General features: G+C 47.4%; 1 protein-coding gene across 1 annotated transcript in view; it reads right to left on the bottom strand.

Moving 5' to 3' along the window:
• Nucleotides 1-17,500, bottom strand: part of LOC143300296 (uncharacterized) — a 118,190-nt gene that overhangs the window by 7,581 nt on the left and 93,109 nt on the right. The window contains exons 69-79 of the mRNA XM_076613893.1: nt 17,491-17,500; nt 15,329-15,446; nt 13,756-13,979; nt 12,974-13,091; nt 12,068-12,285; nt 9,081-9,224; nt 8,289-8,414; nt 6,295-6,399; nt 4,138-4,316; nt 2,266-2,423; nt 34-194 (exon numbers count right to left, since the gene is read on the bottom strand). The exon at nt 17,491-17,500 is cut by the window's right edge and continues 301 nt beyond it. Coding sequence (XP_076470008.1) covers nt 34-194; nt 2,266-2,423; nt 4,138-4,316; nt 6,295-6,399; nt 8,289-8,414; nt 9,081-9,224; nt 12,068-12,285; nt 12,974-13,091; nt 13,756-13,979; nt 15,329-15,446; nt 17,491-17,500 — 1,561 coding nt within the window. The remainder of the gene's footprint in view (nt 1-33; nt 195-2,265; nt 2,424-4,137; nt 4,317-6,294; nt 6,400-8,288; nt 8,415-9,080; nt 9,225-12,067; nt 12,286-12,973; nt 13,092-13,755; nt 13,980-15,328; nt 15,447-17,490) is intronic.

Genomic DNA, 17,500 nt, shown 5'->3' with positions numbered 1-17,500 from the left:
AGCCACCCCGCGTGGAGAAAGCCAGGTACTCACGCCAGCTGCCGGCAGTGTCTCCCTTAGCGTAGTAGAAGGTGGGTTTGCTGCCTGCCCGCTCGTAGAAACAGTTGTTCTGCGTGGACACCATGATCCAGCCATTGCCCGCGCAGGAGCTGGAGTCCTTGTTGATGAAGAACTCCCGGCCCATGGAGGCGTCACTGGAACGTCAGTGGGTTGGGGTTCGTTCCATTAATCATGGCTGGGCTTGTTTCACTGATCATGGCTTTGGTTTTTGCTTCATCAGTCATGGTTGGTTTTGTTTTCATGGATGAGTGTTTCATGTATCATGGTTGGTGTGTTTTTTTTAAATAATGGATGGGTCTGTTTCATTAATCATGGCTGGTTTTGCTTCATTAATCATGGCTGGTTTTGTTTCATTAATCACGGCTGGTTTTGTTTCATTAAACATGGCCGGTTTTCTTTCATTAATGGTTGTTTTGGGGTTTGTTTCATTAATGGCTGGGTTTGTTCCATTAATCATGGCTGGTTTTATTTTATTAATCATGGTTGGTTTTGTTTCATCAATGGCTGGTTTTGTTTAAATAATCATGGCTGGTTTTGTCTCATAAATCATGGTTTTGATTTTGTTTCATTAATTATGGCTGGTTTTGTTTCATTAATGGATTGGCTGGTTTCAGTAATTATGGTTTTGGTTTTGTTTCATTAGTCATGGCTGGTTTTGTTCATTAGTCATGGCTGGTTTTGTTCATTAGTCATGGCTGGTTTTGTTTCATTAATCATGGCTGGTTTTGTTCATTAGTCATGGCTGGTTTTGTTTCATTAATCATGGCTGGTTTTGTTCATTAATCACGGCTGGTTTTGTTTCATTAATGGTTGATTTTGACCATTTCGTTTTGACGTCTTCTTGATACTGAAACTAAAATGAACTGATGTAACTGAAAAGTTACACTGCAAAGAATGCCTCGTCACTTACTAATATTTATGTTGAACATTCTATTATTCTTCTGTTTCTTCTTCTTGATCAATTTACTTACTTTAAAATTGTAGTAATGACAATAAAAACAATAATGATGATGATAACGACAACCATGATGATGTTTATACTGTCTGTGTTGAGCACATTCTTGTTGCTATCAGCATTATAATCACCATTAGTACAAACTCTTAGACTGACGCCATAAACTGGTTCCCCTCACTCCCTATCTCTACCTACTTTCGCCTCAATCATCATCATCATCAAGGACAGATGATAAAGGTGTTACGGCTTTTGTCTTTCTCACCGCCCTGTCGGCCTTGCAGTGTCATCTAGACCACCCTACCCCTTCCCACGACTCCCTAAAGCCACACCCTGCCTTGACTTCCACGGTCTGTGTCAGCAGTCCACAGGGAGCTATCGATGAAAGGTCACTACGAGAAACTGTTATCGTTCTTATTATTATCTCCATCACCGTACGTTGTCATATTTGGCAGTATCATTAGAGTATCTTCTTCTTCTTCTTCTTCGTTCGTGGGCTGCAACTCCCACGTTCACTCGTATGTACACGAGTGGGCTTTTATGTGTATGACCGTTTTTACCCCCGCCATGTAGGCAGCCATACTCCGTCTTCGGGGGTGTGCATGCTGGGTTTGTTCTTGTTTCCATAACCCACCGAACGCTGACATGGATTACAGGATCTTTCACGTGCGTATTTGATCTTCTGCTTGCGTATACACACGAAGGAGGTTCAGGCACTAGCAGGTCAGCACATTTGTTGACTTGCGAGATCGGAAAAATCTCCACCCTTTACCGCACCTGGCGCCGTTACCGAGATTCGAACCCGGGACCATCAGATTGAAAGTCCAACGCTTTAACCATTCGGCTATTGCGACCGTCGATCATTAGAGTATAACAAGGCTTCTTGTGCGTTCGTGGACTGCAACCCCCACGATCACTTGCATGTACGAGAAGGATGCTGATGCTACGCGTAGGCCCGTTTTCACCCCACCATTACGGCAGCCATACTCCGTTTTCGGAGGTATGACTACCCCCGAAAACAGGAGTATGGCTGCCCACATGGCGTGGTAAAAACGGTCATGCACGAAAAAGCCCATTCGTGTACATAGGAGTGAACGTGGGAGTTGCAGCTCACGAACGAAGAAGAAGAAAAAGAGGGGGTATGACTGGACCAAAATATAACAAAATCAGCAATGGGACTGGGACAAAGTTGACAACAACAACAACAACAGCAACAACAATGAGCGAGGGTGGAAGCACACAAAGAGACCGACCCTCGCATGTCGAAGAAGTTGAAGCTGGCCCCCCTGAGGTCGTTGTAGGTGGAGCTGATGATGCGCTGGGGGTCGAACCAGCTCATCTTGTCCGTGTTGCGGGCGTCGAAAATGATGTTGGCCTTCTCCTGGCCCTCGTTCCACACCGCCACCTTGATCTGGTCACACGCACGGCACACACCCCACAGGTGTTAATTAACCCCTTCACTGCCCAGCCTTGGTGAAGTGACATCAACGAGGCAATGTCAAACTGCAGTGACTACCTTCTGTCCACTTTTCATTGGTGTCATTGAGTTGGTTTGTTTTTTTTTCGTTTATTTATTTATAGTCTGTTCATCTAAGATGATGATATTAGACTGAATATCGAGTTTTGTATTGTACTGTACTGTACTGTACTGTACTGTACTGTACTGTACTGTATTGTATTGTATTGTATTGTATTGTATTGTATTGTATTGTATTTATTGTATTGCATTGTATTGTATTGTACTGTATTGTATTACTCTTTTCGTCACAACAGATTTCCCTGTCTGAAATTCGGGCTGCTCTTCCCAGGGAGAGCGCGTCGCTTCGCTGAGAGAGCCACCCATGTTTTTTTTCCCCTGCCTGCAATTTTATTCATTTTCCTATCCAAGTGGATCTTTCTACAGAATTTTGCCAGGGACAACGTCTTTGTTGCCTTGGGTTCTTTTACGTGCGCTTAAGTGCATGCTGCACACGGGACCTCGGTTTGTCGTCTTATCCGAACGACTAGCGTCCAGACCACCACTCCAGGTCTAGTGGAGGGGAAGAAAATACTAGCGACTAAGGGATTCGAACCAATGCGCTCAGATTCTCTCGCTTTCTAGGCGGACGCGTTACCACTAGGCCAACAGCCCACACTATTAACCCCTTCACTGTCCAGCCTTGGTGAAGTGACATCAGTGTGGCACGTTTTTCAAGTGCAGTGACTACTTTCTGTGCACTTTTCATTGGTGTCATTGGTGCCAAACATCACATAAAAAGAAGTATCACTCTAGCATCAGCTACAGTTGGCAGGAGGAAGGTGACAGAATGGTTAAGACACTCATCTGCCAAAATAGAGTCCGTGAGGGTCTGGGTTCGAATTCCGCTCTCGCCCTTTCTCCTAAGTTTGACTGGAAAATCAAACTGAACGTCTAGTCGTTCGGATGAGACGATAAACCGAGGTCCCGTGTAAAGCACGCACTTGGCACACTGAAAAAGAACCCATGGCAGCGAGAGTATTGTCCTCTGGAACAAAAAAATATGGAGAAGAAATCCATTCTGATGTCCACACAAATATATATGCACGCACTCAATGGCTGACTAAGCGCGTTGGGTTATGCTGCTGCTCAGGCAACACACACACACACACGCACACGCACACACACGCACACACCACACACACACACACACGCACACACCACACACACACACACACACACACACACACACACACACACACAAGCAAAAAGAAAAAAAAGCATACACTCAAGGCCTGACTAAGAGCGTTGGGTTACACTTCCGGTCAGGCATCTTCCAAGCAGATATAGTGTAGCGTGTAATGGATGTGTCCGAACGCCAGTGACGCCTCCTTGAGAAACTGAAACTGGAACTGGAACTGGAATACACTTGGCACAGGGGAGTCCCGGGCACTCTCTAACCTGCTGGAACTGGAATACACTTGGCACAGGGGAGTCCCGGGCACTCTCTTACCTGCTGGAACTGGAATACACTTGGCGCAGGGGAGTCCCGGGCACTCTCTAACCTGCTGGAACTGGAATACACTTGGCGCAGGGGAGTCCCGGGCACTCTCTAACCTGCTGGAACTGGAATACACTTGGCACAGGGGAGTCCCGGGCACTCTCTTACCTGCTGGAACTTGCAGCTGTCCCAGTAGTTGGAGAGGGGGGACTTGAAGTTGCCCGGGAAGTCGGCCGTGGGAGCCATGGCCAGGGAGTTGTTGGCGTTGCGAGTCTCGGACGAGGCCCACAGCTGGAAGAGGTCGTCGTTGGGCACTCCGTGCACGCCCTTCATGAGGGTGACCCAGCCTAGGGACAGGCATGCAAGGGTTAACATCATACTGTGATCTTTCCGCCAGCTCACCGGACGCGAAGCTCGTAGCTCTTCGAGAGAAAGGGCGCTATACGTGTGTACATTATGAATTCTTCTTTTCGGAGCTTCATTATCATTCCTGGTAGTAATAGAAGAGAGAGAGAGAGAGAGAGAGAGAGAGAGAGAGACAGACAGACAGACAGACAGACAGAAAGGGAAAGAGAGTGAGCGAGTAAGAGAAACTGGTAAAATACATTTATAGACAGAAAGAGCGAGACAGTAACAAAAAGACAGGGAATAAGAAAGAGAGACAGGCTGACAGATGCAGGAAAAAGAGGGTGAGTGAGAGAGAGAGGAATAGAAAGAAAGACATTCAGGAAGAGACAGCGAGACAGAGACAGAGAAACAGAAAGAGAGAGAGACACACACACAAAGACACGTGCACATACACACATAAGCGCGCGCGCGCGCACACACACACACACACACACACACACACTGCATTCTTACTTTCTTGCCTGCTGTCACACAGTGCATATTTTGCTGCTTGACTAGAAGATGTAAAGTAGCAGCGTGTATGGGGCAGTCCGCACACAGAGACACTCTCTAGAGAACACTGACACTGATCTCTCTGGCTCGTTCAAAAGACGGCTACACCATTCCCAGACTCTTGTCTCTTTCTCTGTCACAGTTAGGCAACCCCAACAATAGGCCTACTATATCTACTGTTTGTTCCACCCGCACAATACTCTCTCTCTCTCTGTCTGTGAAGAACATGTTTCTGACTTTTCGGGATATAACTATGCATGCAAAACCTGTTGAAAATCGTTCCTGCTGATGCATGCAATATCTGAGTATCCATTGGATAATTCTGAGTATTGAAAGGAATGTCAATGGAATGCTGTTGTCAGCACGTCCCCCTTCCCAGCATCCCAATGCAATGATGCCTAAGGCCTGAATGCAATCAAATATTCATTCTTTCATTCTCTCTCTCTCTCTCTGGGTATGAACCACGTGTTCCCCATTCCCCCCTTGCTGAGAACACTAACGACTCTTCTCTATCAGTTTTTTCTCTGTTTATCCACCTGGTTCCTGGTTTCTCTAACTGAAAGGGTCACTGGCATCTGAATCTTCTTAGTCTTTCCCTCTTTCACGCCCCCTGCCCTTCCACCAACCGTTTCTCTCCTTCTTATGTTTCCTCCACTCCTCCACCCCTCATCAAACACTAAACCTCTCACGCCCCCTCCCCCACCTCCTCCACATAAAATAGTAAGTCAACGTTTTATTTACCCTCCCCCCCCCCCCCTACATAAAATAGTAAGTCAACGTTTTATTTACCCCCCCCCTCTACATAAAATAGTAAGTCAACGTTTTATTTACCCTCCCCCCCCCTACATAAAATAGTAAGTCAACGTTTTATTTACCCTCCCCCCCCCCTACATAAAATAGTAAGTCAACGTTTTATTTACCCTCTCCCCCCCCCTACATAAAATAGTAAGTCAACGTTTTATTTACCTCTCCCCCCCCCTACATAAAATAGTAAGTCAACGTTTTATTTACCCTCCCCCCCCCTACATAAAATAGTAAGTCAACGTTTTATTTACCCTCTCCCCCCCCCCGCCCTACAAAAAATAGTAAGTCAACGTTTTATTTCCCCTCCCCCCCCCCCCCCCCTACAAAAAATAGTAAGTCAACGTTTTATTTACCCTCTCACGTTTTCCCCCACCCCCAGATCAAACACTTAACCGACGGGTTACTTACCATACCCTCTCCCCCACCCCTCCACTGTCTTTCCCTTCACCCTGTCAACATCCACTGCATTGAATCAACATTCCTGTTATTCTTTTCCGCCCCCCTGTAGCTGACATCTCCGCTCTAAGCCCTCTTCACTTTATCGCCCTGCACTGAACGAGCATCTTTCTTTTTCCTTTCTGCTTTACGTATATTTCCCCCCTTTTTTTCAGTGCACTTTACCAGGCTGGCTCATGGCTCCGATCTGGGACCCCTGGCCACCGACCACCCCTATGGTTCCCTTGTTGTGGCCCGAAAAGCCACTGTCCACGCTGCTGACCGCTTTACCTGAAAGACACAAACAACACAGAGCCGTGCTACTACAACCCTGGACAGGCGGGGCGGAGGACGCACTTACCCGAGATGGTGGCGGGGCGCGGGGTGGTGGCCGGTCCCATGCTTGCCGAGGCCGAGTCTGTGGGAAGGAGACGATGAGGAGGAAGATGAAAGCATTCGCGGAAGCCTGTCCACCACCAACCTCCCCCCACCCCACCCCCGCCTTCCCTCCATACCCCTACCACATTCGCAACCCTCACCCCAAGTCAAGTCACGCGAAGAAAGCAAGCAAGCAAGCTAACCCGTCACCCAGTCAACAGTAAACAAAAATTAATAGACCTCATCCAACCAGCTGCAACTTGCTATCCAACCGTGTTGACAATCAGCCATTCTGCTAAGGAACCAATCAATCAACCAACCAACCCGGGACAGCATGATGCAAATCAAGGCTGTGAACGGTGAAAGAGAATAAAAAAAAAAAGAAACACGTGAGAAACAGGGGCTTGACCAGACTGAACGAATGAGCATCGGAGTCAGTACAGTGAATGAGATGAACCTGAATTTATCTCTCTCTTTGAAACGCAACACAACACAACACAACACACATACACATTAAAAACGACCCCCCCTCCCCCACAAAACCACCACCACAACAAAACCTGACAGAACAGAAAAAAAATATGTGCAGCCTAATTCCGTCATCCAGTTATACAACCCATAATCATGTGGCTCTATGATAAACAGAAATGTTCACGAATGTCGAAGAACGGACACTGATTTCAAATCACCAAACTGGCAGCACAGGAAACTGACCCTGCACACGGTGGTAGAATAAAGAGACAACAAATGTGTAAACGCAATTGTGAAACAGCAAAGAATCAATCAATCAATCAATCAATCATGTAAATGTTGACAGGAACAGCAACAAAAAGCATCAGAGTAGTGGTTGTGATGTGTGTATGCGTATACATGCTGCGTGTGTGTGTGTGCCCGTGTGCGTGCGTGTGTGAGCAAGCACAATCGCGCGCGCGCGTGCGTGCGTGCGTGTGTGTGTGTGTGTGTGTGTGTGTGTGTGTGTGTGTGTGTGTGTGTGTGTGTGCGCGCGCGCACGCGTGTTTACGTGTGCATATGTGTCACATACAATACGTTTCTGTATCCAAGTCCGAGTCTGTGTGAGTGACTCGAAATCCATCAGATGAACACGAAATACACAAATAGATCAATAAGTAGATAAATAAACGGACAAACAAATCATAAACAAACAAACAAATGAACAAATGAATAAACAAACAAGTATATCAATGAATGAATGAAACAATCGATTGGAAACAGAAATGCGTGGCATACAAGTGGAAAATTGACGTGGACAGTACAAATAAAAAAAAAAGAAAAAAAAAGGAGAAGAAGTCCAATAATCATTTATTCATTAATAGTCTGTTCGTCCAAGGTGATGATATTTAACTGAAATATAAATGATATTATCATTATTATTATTATTGAAATATAAATGATATTATCATTATTTTTTTTTTCCTATCATAATGGTGATTATTTTTTCTATCATTAATTAGAAATTATCATTTGTGAAAATCAATAATAATAATAATAATAATGGATACTTATATAGCAAACTATCCAGAAATCTGCTCTAGGTGCTTTACAAAAACGCTTTTGTTAACATAAAACATTACATCTATGTTACATACACACACCAAAATGTGACTACACACACACACACACACACACACACACACACACACAAACAGCCAACCAACAAAGAAGACGGGACAGGGTCAAGCTCACAGGATTTCGGACAAGCGCTCAGACACACTTTCTTCACAAAATCTTCAGTAACCGGTTGGAAACAATGTAAAACAGGACCAATGGCAAAACGGACTTACTGCAGAAGCCGCACGTCTGGTTGCAGTTCTCCCGAGCCCATTCCGTGTACGGCGGCTGGCAGGCGTAGGTCCCGTAGCTGACACAGTCTGGCAGCACGTCGAAGCATGTGTTGGGCGCGTGCGTGGCTGCAAGGTCAAGGACATTCGAGGGTCAGCCACACGCACATACAGACAGGCAGACAGACTGACAGAGCGGATGCGAACAGGACATAGAAACGGACAGACGCAAACAGATTCCGATTCAGATGTTTCGTTCACAAAGGCCATGGCCCCTTAGTACGGGGGTCCAACAGGAGACATGAAAGTCGCACACTGATACGGACACAAACCGATTAAAGCAGAGAGACGCCGCGCGGAACGAGAAACAGAAAAACGGACAGACAGACGATAGAAGACGGTAAGAGAGAGAGAGAGAGGGAGAAAGAGAGAGAGAGGACAGCAACAGCAACAACAGAGAAATGAATGCTAATGCACAGTATAGGCTTCACACACGCACACACACACACACACACACACTCACACGCACGCACACATACATACAAATACACACACACACACACACTCACGCGCACGCACACATACAAACAAATACACACACACACACACACACACACACACACTCACGCGCACGCACACATACAAAAAATACACACACACACACACACTCACACGCACGCACACATACAAATACAAACACACACACACACACACACACACACACACACACACACACAACCGTCCCTCCCCCCAAATTCCCCCCTCTCCCCCCCAACACACACAGACAAAACGAACCAGGCTGGGGACAGAGGTTGCAGCGTTTCTGGCAGTTCTGCTTGGCCCAGGACAGGTAGGCTCCCTGACAAGCATCGTCCTCGTAGTCGTTGCAGTTGGGCAGTTTGTCCGCGCACACAGGGGCAGGGGTGGTGGAGTCCCCACCTGTACGCGACACACCCACCCCGAATAGTTAACAACACACACTGTCCGTGACGGGAGCACTGGCCGAGTGGTTAAAGCGTTGGACTTTCAATCTGAGGGTCCCGGGTTTCGAATCTCGGTAACAGCGCCTGGTGGGTAAAGGGTGGATATTTTTCCCATCTCCCAGGTCAACATATGTGCAGACCTGTTTGTGCCTGAACCCCTTTCGTGTGTGTACGGCGAGCAGAAGTTCAAATACGCACGTTAAAGATCCTGTAATCCATGTCAGCGTTCGGTGGGTTATGGAAACGAACGTTTCGTTTGGTTTCAACATTTTTTAATCTCAAGAAACAAGGTGAAATACAGCGTTCAGTTATGAAAACTTGAGCAACAACTAGCTTGAGCTTATATCGTGCTCGTTCATATGTAACAAGGAGGGGGGGGGGGGAGGGGCGAGTGGGGGGAGGGGATTGAGGAAGGTGGAAACAAGAACACTGATACCCAGCATGTACACCCCGAAAACGGCGTATGGCTGTCTACATGGCGGGGTTTTTTGCAGAGTGGGAGTACCCTGAGTATTCCCGATTCGCCTGTCACTAACTAAACTTGGTGGGTCCCGATTCTTTGCGTTCCCAGTTCGCGCATGTACTTTGTTGCTCTCTCTGTCTCTGTCTCTCTCTAACACCCTCTCTGTGAAGAATCAGAATCACATTATATCTGTAAACAAAACCCAGCAGGTTTTCAAGACAGTGTGTGTGTGTGTGTGTGTGTGTGTGTGTGTGTGTGTGTGTGTGCACGTGCGTGCGTGCGCGAGTGCGTGCGCGCGCGCGCGCGTGTGTGTGTGTGTGTGTGTGTGTGTGTGTGTGTGTGTGTGTGTGTGTGTGTGTGTGTGTGCGTGCGCGCGCGCCTGCAATCTGATTGAATGAAACCGGAAACGCCCAATGGCAGCCGTCAGTCGGCTCTACCCAGGTAGGCAGTCTGTTGTGCAAATGACCCCGAGTTTGTAATGCGTATAGACCTTGGCCTCCGAAGTAATCCATATCAAATCAAATCAAATGAAATTAAAAATAAAAAAAAGTGCACCCACTGGTCTCGTGGCCGCAGCAGTGTGGGCAGAAAATGTGAAATTGTGAACCCCGTGTCATTATGGCATTTATGCTGATGATGTTAATTAAACAGTTTCAGTGTTCAGTATGTGTTTGCAATGTCTTCACTAGCTTTTCAGAATCTTCTTCGTTCGCGGGGATTTCAAATCCCACGTTCACTTGTATGTACACGAGTGGGCTTTTATTACGTGCATGACCGTTTTTAACCCCGCCATGTAGGCAGCCATTCTCCGTTTTCGGGGGGTGCTATTGAGAATAAAATCATATTATATATATATATATATATATATATATATATATATATATATATCAAAAGCCTGCTAATACAGTGCCAGCTACGCTGGACAGGACACGTTGTCCGCATGACAGACAGAAGGATCCCGAAGATGCTCTTGTATGGCCAGCTGAAGGAAGGCAACCGCGAACTTGGAAGACCTTGCAAGCGCTTCAAGGACACACTGAAGACAAACCTCAAAGCCTGTGACATAGACCTCGCTTCCTGGGAAACTGATGCCCTTGACCTCTCTCGCTGGAGGATGCTGTGCTCTAGTGGCATAAAGACGTTTGAAAACAAGAGAACGTTGGCCATTAAGGAGAAGCGTGAGCGAAGGAAGCATGCCTCAACTTCTGGAGACGTTTTCCCTTGCAACACCTGTGGGAAGTGCTGCGCTTCCAGAATCGGACTCTTCTCCCATGTGAGGACACACACCGACAGATAGGCCTGCCTGCCTACTCATCCGTCGGTCCGACGGGAGACTCCATTATCAATATTATTATTCTTATTATAATAATAATAATAATAATAATAATGGTACTTATATAGCGCTAAATCTTGTGCATAAACAAATCAAAGCGCTTTCGCACCAGTCATTCTCACGCAAGCATAACTCTAAAACTGAAAAAAAAAAAAAAAAAAAAAAAAAAAAAAAAAAATCTAAAAAGACAAGGAAGAGGCAGGGAAGGGAGGCGATTTTGGGAAGAGGTGGGTTTTAAGGCCAGACTTGAAAGAGCTGAGTGTGGAGACTTGACGAAGCGAAAGAGGAAGTTCATTCCAATTGCAAGGTCCAGAGACAGAGAAAGAACGGTGGCCAACAGTCGAGAGTTTGAATCTGGGTATGTGTAAGTGGAGTGGATCCGAAGCTGATCGTAGTGAGCGAGATGGAGTGTAGAGGTGAAGGCAGCCACAGAGATAGGAAGGGGCTGATTTGTGAATACATTTGTAGCATAGAGTGCTGATCTTGTACTTTATTCGGTGTGAGACAGGGAGCCAGTGGAGATGTTGCAAAAGAGGAGTGGTGTGCTCAGATCTTTTCTTTCTGAGGACGAGTCGGGCAGCAGAATTTTGTATGCGCTGAAGGGACTGAATGGATGAGGCAGGCAAACCAGACAATAGAGAGTTACAGTAGTCAAGGCGAGAGAGAATGAGAGAAACGACAAGTCTAGATGTTGCGTCAGTGGACAGATATTTCCGGATGGAACTGATGCGCCGCAGTTGACAGTAGCAGGATTGACATGTCTGATTGATAAATGTTTGCATGGACAGTGTGTTGTCAAGGACAACGCCGAGGTTCCTGACTGAAGTGGACAGAGGGATGGATGTACTGCCAAGTTTGATTGTATTAGTTGTAATGGAAGAGAGTTTTTGTTTAGTTCCTATGATCATTGCTTCAGTTTTGTCCGCGTTCAATTGTAACTTATTTAGAGTCATCCAATTTTGAATTATCAAGCAAACCGAGCCCTGTCACAATGCACACTCACATGTCTCGTAGCCGCAGTAGTGCGGACAGTGGCGCCTGGCCCAGGGCTCGTACTGGCCGACACAGGCCTCGTGGCCGTAGTCCTGACAGTTGTCCAGCGGGTCTTTGCAGGCCGGGTTGACGGTGGCCGACTGCTGCGTGCAGTTGAGCACGTCACAGCAGCCCTGGGGGTCCTTCACCAGGTTGCACGTGGCGGGCACGGAGGTGTACTTCGTGCACCTGTCACCACGGGGAAGGGAACAAAAAGAAATGGTTGGGTTTGTTGTTGTTTGTTGTTCACACACACACACGCGCACACACACAGACACATGCACTTACCCACGCACGCACGCGCATACACACACACACACACACATACACATACACACACACACACACGTACTTATCCTCCCGACCCCCGACACACTCACTTACCCACGCACACACAAATACACACACACGCGCGCACTTACCCACGCACGCACGCACACACGCATGCACATAGACACACACACACGCACATGCACATACAGACACAGGCACAGACACAGACACACACACACACAAATACATACACACGCACTTATCCACGCACATACACGCGCACACACTAATGCACAGAGACACAGACACAGACAGACACACACACACACACACACTGTTTCTCGTTGTATATCACCTTCAGTGAAGATGCGCGAGACTGAGGAATGAACGAGCAAGTTCAGTGAAAACATGAACATGCACAAAAACCATTTCACAAACTGTGACCATCACACATTTAACAGCAGAAAAACAACAACTACAACAAGAGCCCACCATATGCTTCGGCTCTCGATGTGTTCGCAATGTCTGTACCTGCTTTTGAGAATGGAATCATGTTTTAACCTACAGCACACCACAGCTCATTAACGCGCTGACCGTGACATACCTAGGCTTGCAGATGAACTGGCGGGTGTGGGCATCCTCACAGCGACAGGTGAAGTCACAGCCGTCATCCCAGGTGTCTCCCGTTGCGTACAGCGATCCTTTGTAAACACAGCCAGGGGCTGCACAGCACACACACACACACACACACACACACACACACACACACACACACACACGTGGAGAGTGAATAGTCCTGCTCAGGGTAAACAATGACTACACTACCATCACCAACTAATATTGTCCTCGGTAAACAATGACCACCCACACCAATGACTGTCACCAGCCAATAACGTGCTCGGTAAACAATGATCACCATCACCAACCAATGAATAACAAACCAGTCAAAAATGATTATCATCGGCAATCAATGTCCTCAGGTAACAATGATTACCATTAGCAACTGATATTGTCCCCAGGTAATAGTGATTACCATGAGCAACCAACATAGTCCTCAGGTAATAGTGATGACCATGAATAACCAATGTAGTCCTCAGGTAATAATGAATACCATGAGCAACTAATATTGTCCTCAGGTAAGAATGAATAACATGAAAAATCAACATGGTCCTCAGTGAACAGTGATTACCATGAACAATCTTTAATGTCATCAGAAAACAATGACTACCATCAGCAACCCATATTGTCCTCAGCGAAAAACGATGAACACAAGCAACGAATATCAACCTCGATAAACGATTACCATCACCAACCAACAATGTCCTCAGCAAAGAACAACCCTACATCGCACAGTCCTGCACCACGCCGCACACCGCCCCAACTCACTCTGTCCGGTGATGGTGTTGGGGACCACGCCCAGGTAGCCGGGCCTGAAGCCGGTGAAGCCGTCTGTCGTGGGGTAGCTGACGGCGACGGGGAACTCCTTGGAGGCGTCGGGGTTCTTGGTGAGGTTGATGGTGGTACCGTCCGGCTTGGTGCACAGGGGATGCTCGCAGCACCCTTCCTTCACCAGCACGCAGTCCGACGGCAGGCTGCTGTACTTGGGGCACCTGCGACACGACAACTTTCACTTTCTACCTGTGACACGACAACTTTCACTTTCTACCTACGACACGACAACTTTCACTTTCTACCTACGACACGACAACTTTCACTTTCTACCTACGACACGACAACTTTCACTTTCTACCTACGACACGACAACTTTCACTTTCTACCTGTGGCACGACAACTTTCACTTTCTACCTACGACACGACAACTTTCACTTTCTACCTGTGGCACGACAACTTTCACTTTCTACCTGTGACACGACAACTTTCACTTTCAGTTTCTACCTGTGCCGCAACAGCTTTCACTTTCAGTTCCTTTCTTCAAGGAGGCGTCACTGCGTTCTGACAAATGCATATACGCTACATCACATCTGCTAGACAGACGCCTGGCAGTAGCACAACCCAACGCGCTTAGTCAGGCCTTGGGTGGATGCCTATATCTATCTATCTATCTATCTATCTATCTATCTATCTATCTATATATATATATATATATATATATATATATAGAGAGAGAGAGAGAGAGAGAGAGAGAGAGAGATGTTAAATTATATACATATTTATATATTCATGTGTGTGTGTGTGTGTGTGTGTGTGTGTGTGTGTGTGCCTATCGGTTTGGATTTCTTCTACAGAATGATTTTTTTCTCCAGATGACAACACTGTTTTGTTGCCGTGGGTTCGTTTTCATTGCTCCAACTCGGAGTATCGTCTCATCCGAATGACTAGATGCTCAGTTTGATTTTCCAGTCAAACTTAGGAGAAAGGGTGAGACCGGGATTCGAACTCAGACCCTCACAGACACTGTATTGACAGGCAAGCGTCTTAACCACTCTGCCACCTTCCTCCTCGCCACCATGCAGTTGGTGCACAACACCAACAGCACAACTCTTAAGATAGAGAGAGAGAGAGAGAGGGGGGGAGAGAGAGAGGGAGAGAGAGGGGGGAAAGAGAGAGAGACAAAGAGAGAGAGAGGGAGAGAGAGGGGGGAGAGAGAAAGAGAGAGAGAGGGAGAGAGGGGGTGAGAGAGGGAGAGAGAGAGAGGAAGAGAGAGACAGACAGAGAGAGAGAGGGGAGAGAGAGAGGGGGGGAAAGAGAGAGAGAGAGAGGGGAAGAGAGAGAGAGAGAGAAAGATATGAGAAAGAGGATTTTACAGGAGAGAAGACAGAGAAATAGAGAGAAAGAGAGGGGCGAGGACGGGGCGCAGGGAGAGAAACAAACAGACAAACAGACAGACAGGCAGAAAGAGAGAGCGGCAAAATGAAAAATTCGGATCGTCATATGTCATATCGTCATAACAACAACAACAACAACAAAAAACCAGAAGAAAAAAAGCACAAACTCTCACATGGGGTCACATCTGTAGTATCCGGTGCGTCCATCCAGACACGTGCAGTTGTTGGTGCAGCCAACGTCCCACGTCTCTCCGGGGTTGTACATGTGCAGGTCCTTGGTCACGCACTTGCCTGCCACCCCCCACAGAAACACGGGTCACACACTCCCGGATCCCATGTTGCTAACAGTAACAACAGTGGTTTTGCAGCGTGTATGGGTAAGTCCGCACGCTTTGACACCGCTTTGAAACTGGGATCTGAGATTGTGCTGTGCTGTGCTGTGCTGTGTTGTGCTGTGCTGTGTTTTTGGGTTTCGTCTGTGTGCTGTGCTGTGCTGTGTTGCGTTGCGTTGCGTTGTGCTGTGCTGTGCGGTGTTGCGTTGTTCTGTGCTGTGTTGTGTTGTGCTCTGTTGTGTTGTGTTGTGCCGTGCTGTGCTGTGTTGTGTTGTGCTGTGCTTTGTTGTGCTGTGCCGTGCTGTGCTGTGTTGTGTTGTGCTGTGCTGTGCTGTGCCGTGCTGTGCTGTGCTGTGCTGTGCTGTGCTGTGCTGTGCCGTGCTGTGCTGTGCTGTGCCGTGCTGTGTTGTGCTGTGCTGTGCCGTGCTGTGTTGTGCTGTGCTGTGCTGTGCCGTGCTGTGTTGTGCTGTGCTGTGCTGTGCTGTGCCGTGCTGTGCTGTGTTGTGTTGTGCTGTGCTTTGTTGTGCTGTGCTGTGTTGCGTTGCGTTGTGTTGCGTCGCATTGCGTTGTGTGGTGTGTGTGTTTTCAGGTTTCGTCTGTGTGCTGTGCTGTGTTGTGCTGTGCTGTGCTGTGCTGTGCTGTGCAGGGTTGCGTTGCGTTGCGTGGTGTGTGTGTTTTGAGGTTTCGTCTGTGTGTTGTGCTGTGCTGTGCTGTGTTGTGTTGCGCTCTGTTGTGTTGTGCTATGCTGTGCCGTGTTGTGCTCTGTTGTGTTGTGCTGTGCTGTCCTGTGTTGTGTTGTGCTGTGCTGTGTTGCGTTGCGTTGCGTTGCGTTGCGTTGCGTTGTGTGGTGTGTGTGTTTTGAGGTTTCGTCTGTGTGCTGTGCTGTGCTGTGCTGTGCTGTGCTGTGCTGTGCTGTGTTTAGTTGTGTTGTGTTGCGTTGTGTGGTGTGGTGTGTGTGTTTTTGGGTTTCGTCTGTGTGCTGTGCTGTGCTGTGTTGTGTTGTGCTATGCTGTGTTGTGTTGCGTTTCTCTTGTGTTGTGCTGTACTGTGTTGTGCTCTGTTGTGTTGTGTTCTGTTGTGTTGTGCTGTGCTGTGTTGCGTTGCGTTGTGTGGTGTGTGTGTTTTGAGGTTTCATCTGTGTGCTGTGCTGTGTTGTGCTGTGCTTTGCTGTGCCGTGTTGTGCTTTGTTGTGCTGTGCTGTGTTGTATTGTGCTGTGCTGTGTTGCGTTGTATTGTGCTGTCCTGTGTTGTGTTGTGTTGTAATGTGTTGCGTTGTGTTGTGCTGTGTTTGTGCTCTGTTGTATTGTGCTATGCTACGCTGTGCTGTGCTGTGCTGTGCCGTGTTGTGCTTTGCTCTGCTGTGTTGTGCTTTGCGGTGTTGTGTTGTGCTGTGCCGTGTTGTGCTGTGTTGTGCTGTGTTGCGCTGTGCTTTGCTATGCTGTGTTGCGCTGTGTTTTGCTATGCTGCGCTGTGTTGTGCTGTGCTGTACTGTGTTGTGTAGGGATTGTATGTTCGGTTTTGTGTTGTGCTGTTTTGTAACATGTTCTGTTGTATCATGCCGTGTCGTGTCGAATTTCTTTTTCAGTTTGCTGTGCAGTGCTGTGCTGTGCTGTACTGTGCTGTGATCAGCTGTGCTGTGCTGTGCTGTGCTTCAGTGAACTCGGGCTGAGACTCCAGCGCTCTATCCACACGCCCACCCCCGCTAACCCGTCACCCACACATGAACCCCCCCCCCTCCCCCCCTCCCACCGAAACTCCGGCCGAGAACTGAAAAACTTCAAAGTGTAACGACATAAAATTAGAACTTCTGCACTTGTATATATATATATATATATATATATATATATATATATCGGTAGAAGAGAGAGTATTGCAAATACCCATATATGTGTAAGCCACTGTATTTACATGGTGCAGCAATCCAGCGCTCAGTCAAACCCACACGCCCACCCAACCCGTCACCAACACTTAAAACTAACCCCCCCCCCCGCCCCCTTCCTCACCCAGAAGCCC

The sequence above is a fragment of the Babylonia areolata genome, chromosome 26 (genome assembly GCF_041734735.1).
Source record: "Babylonia areolata isolate BAREFJ2019XMU chromosome 26, ASM4173473v1, whole genome shotgun sequence".
In the NCBI taxonomy this organism is placed as follows: domain Eukaryota; kingdom Metazoa; phylum Mollusca; class Gastropoda; order Neogastropoda; family Buccinidae; genus Babylonia; species Babylonia areolata.
Note: the sequence above shows the minus strand (reverse complement) of the source record. Positions and strands in the feature narration are given on the sequence as shown.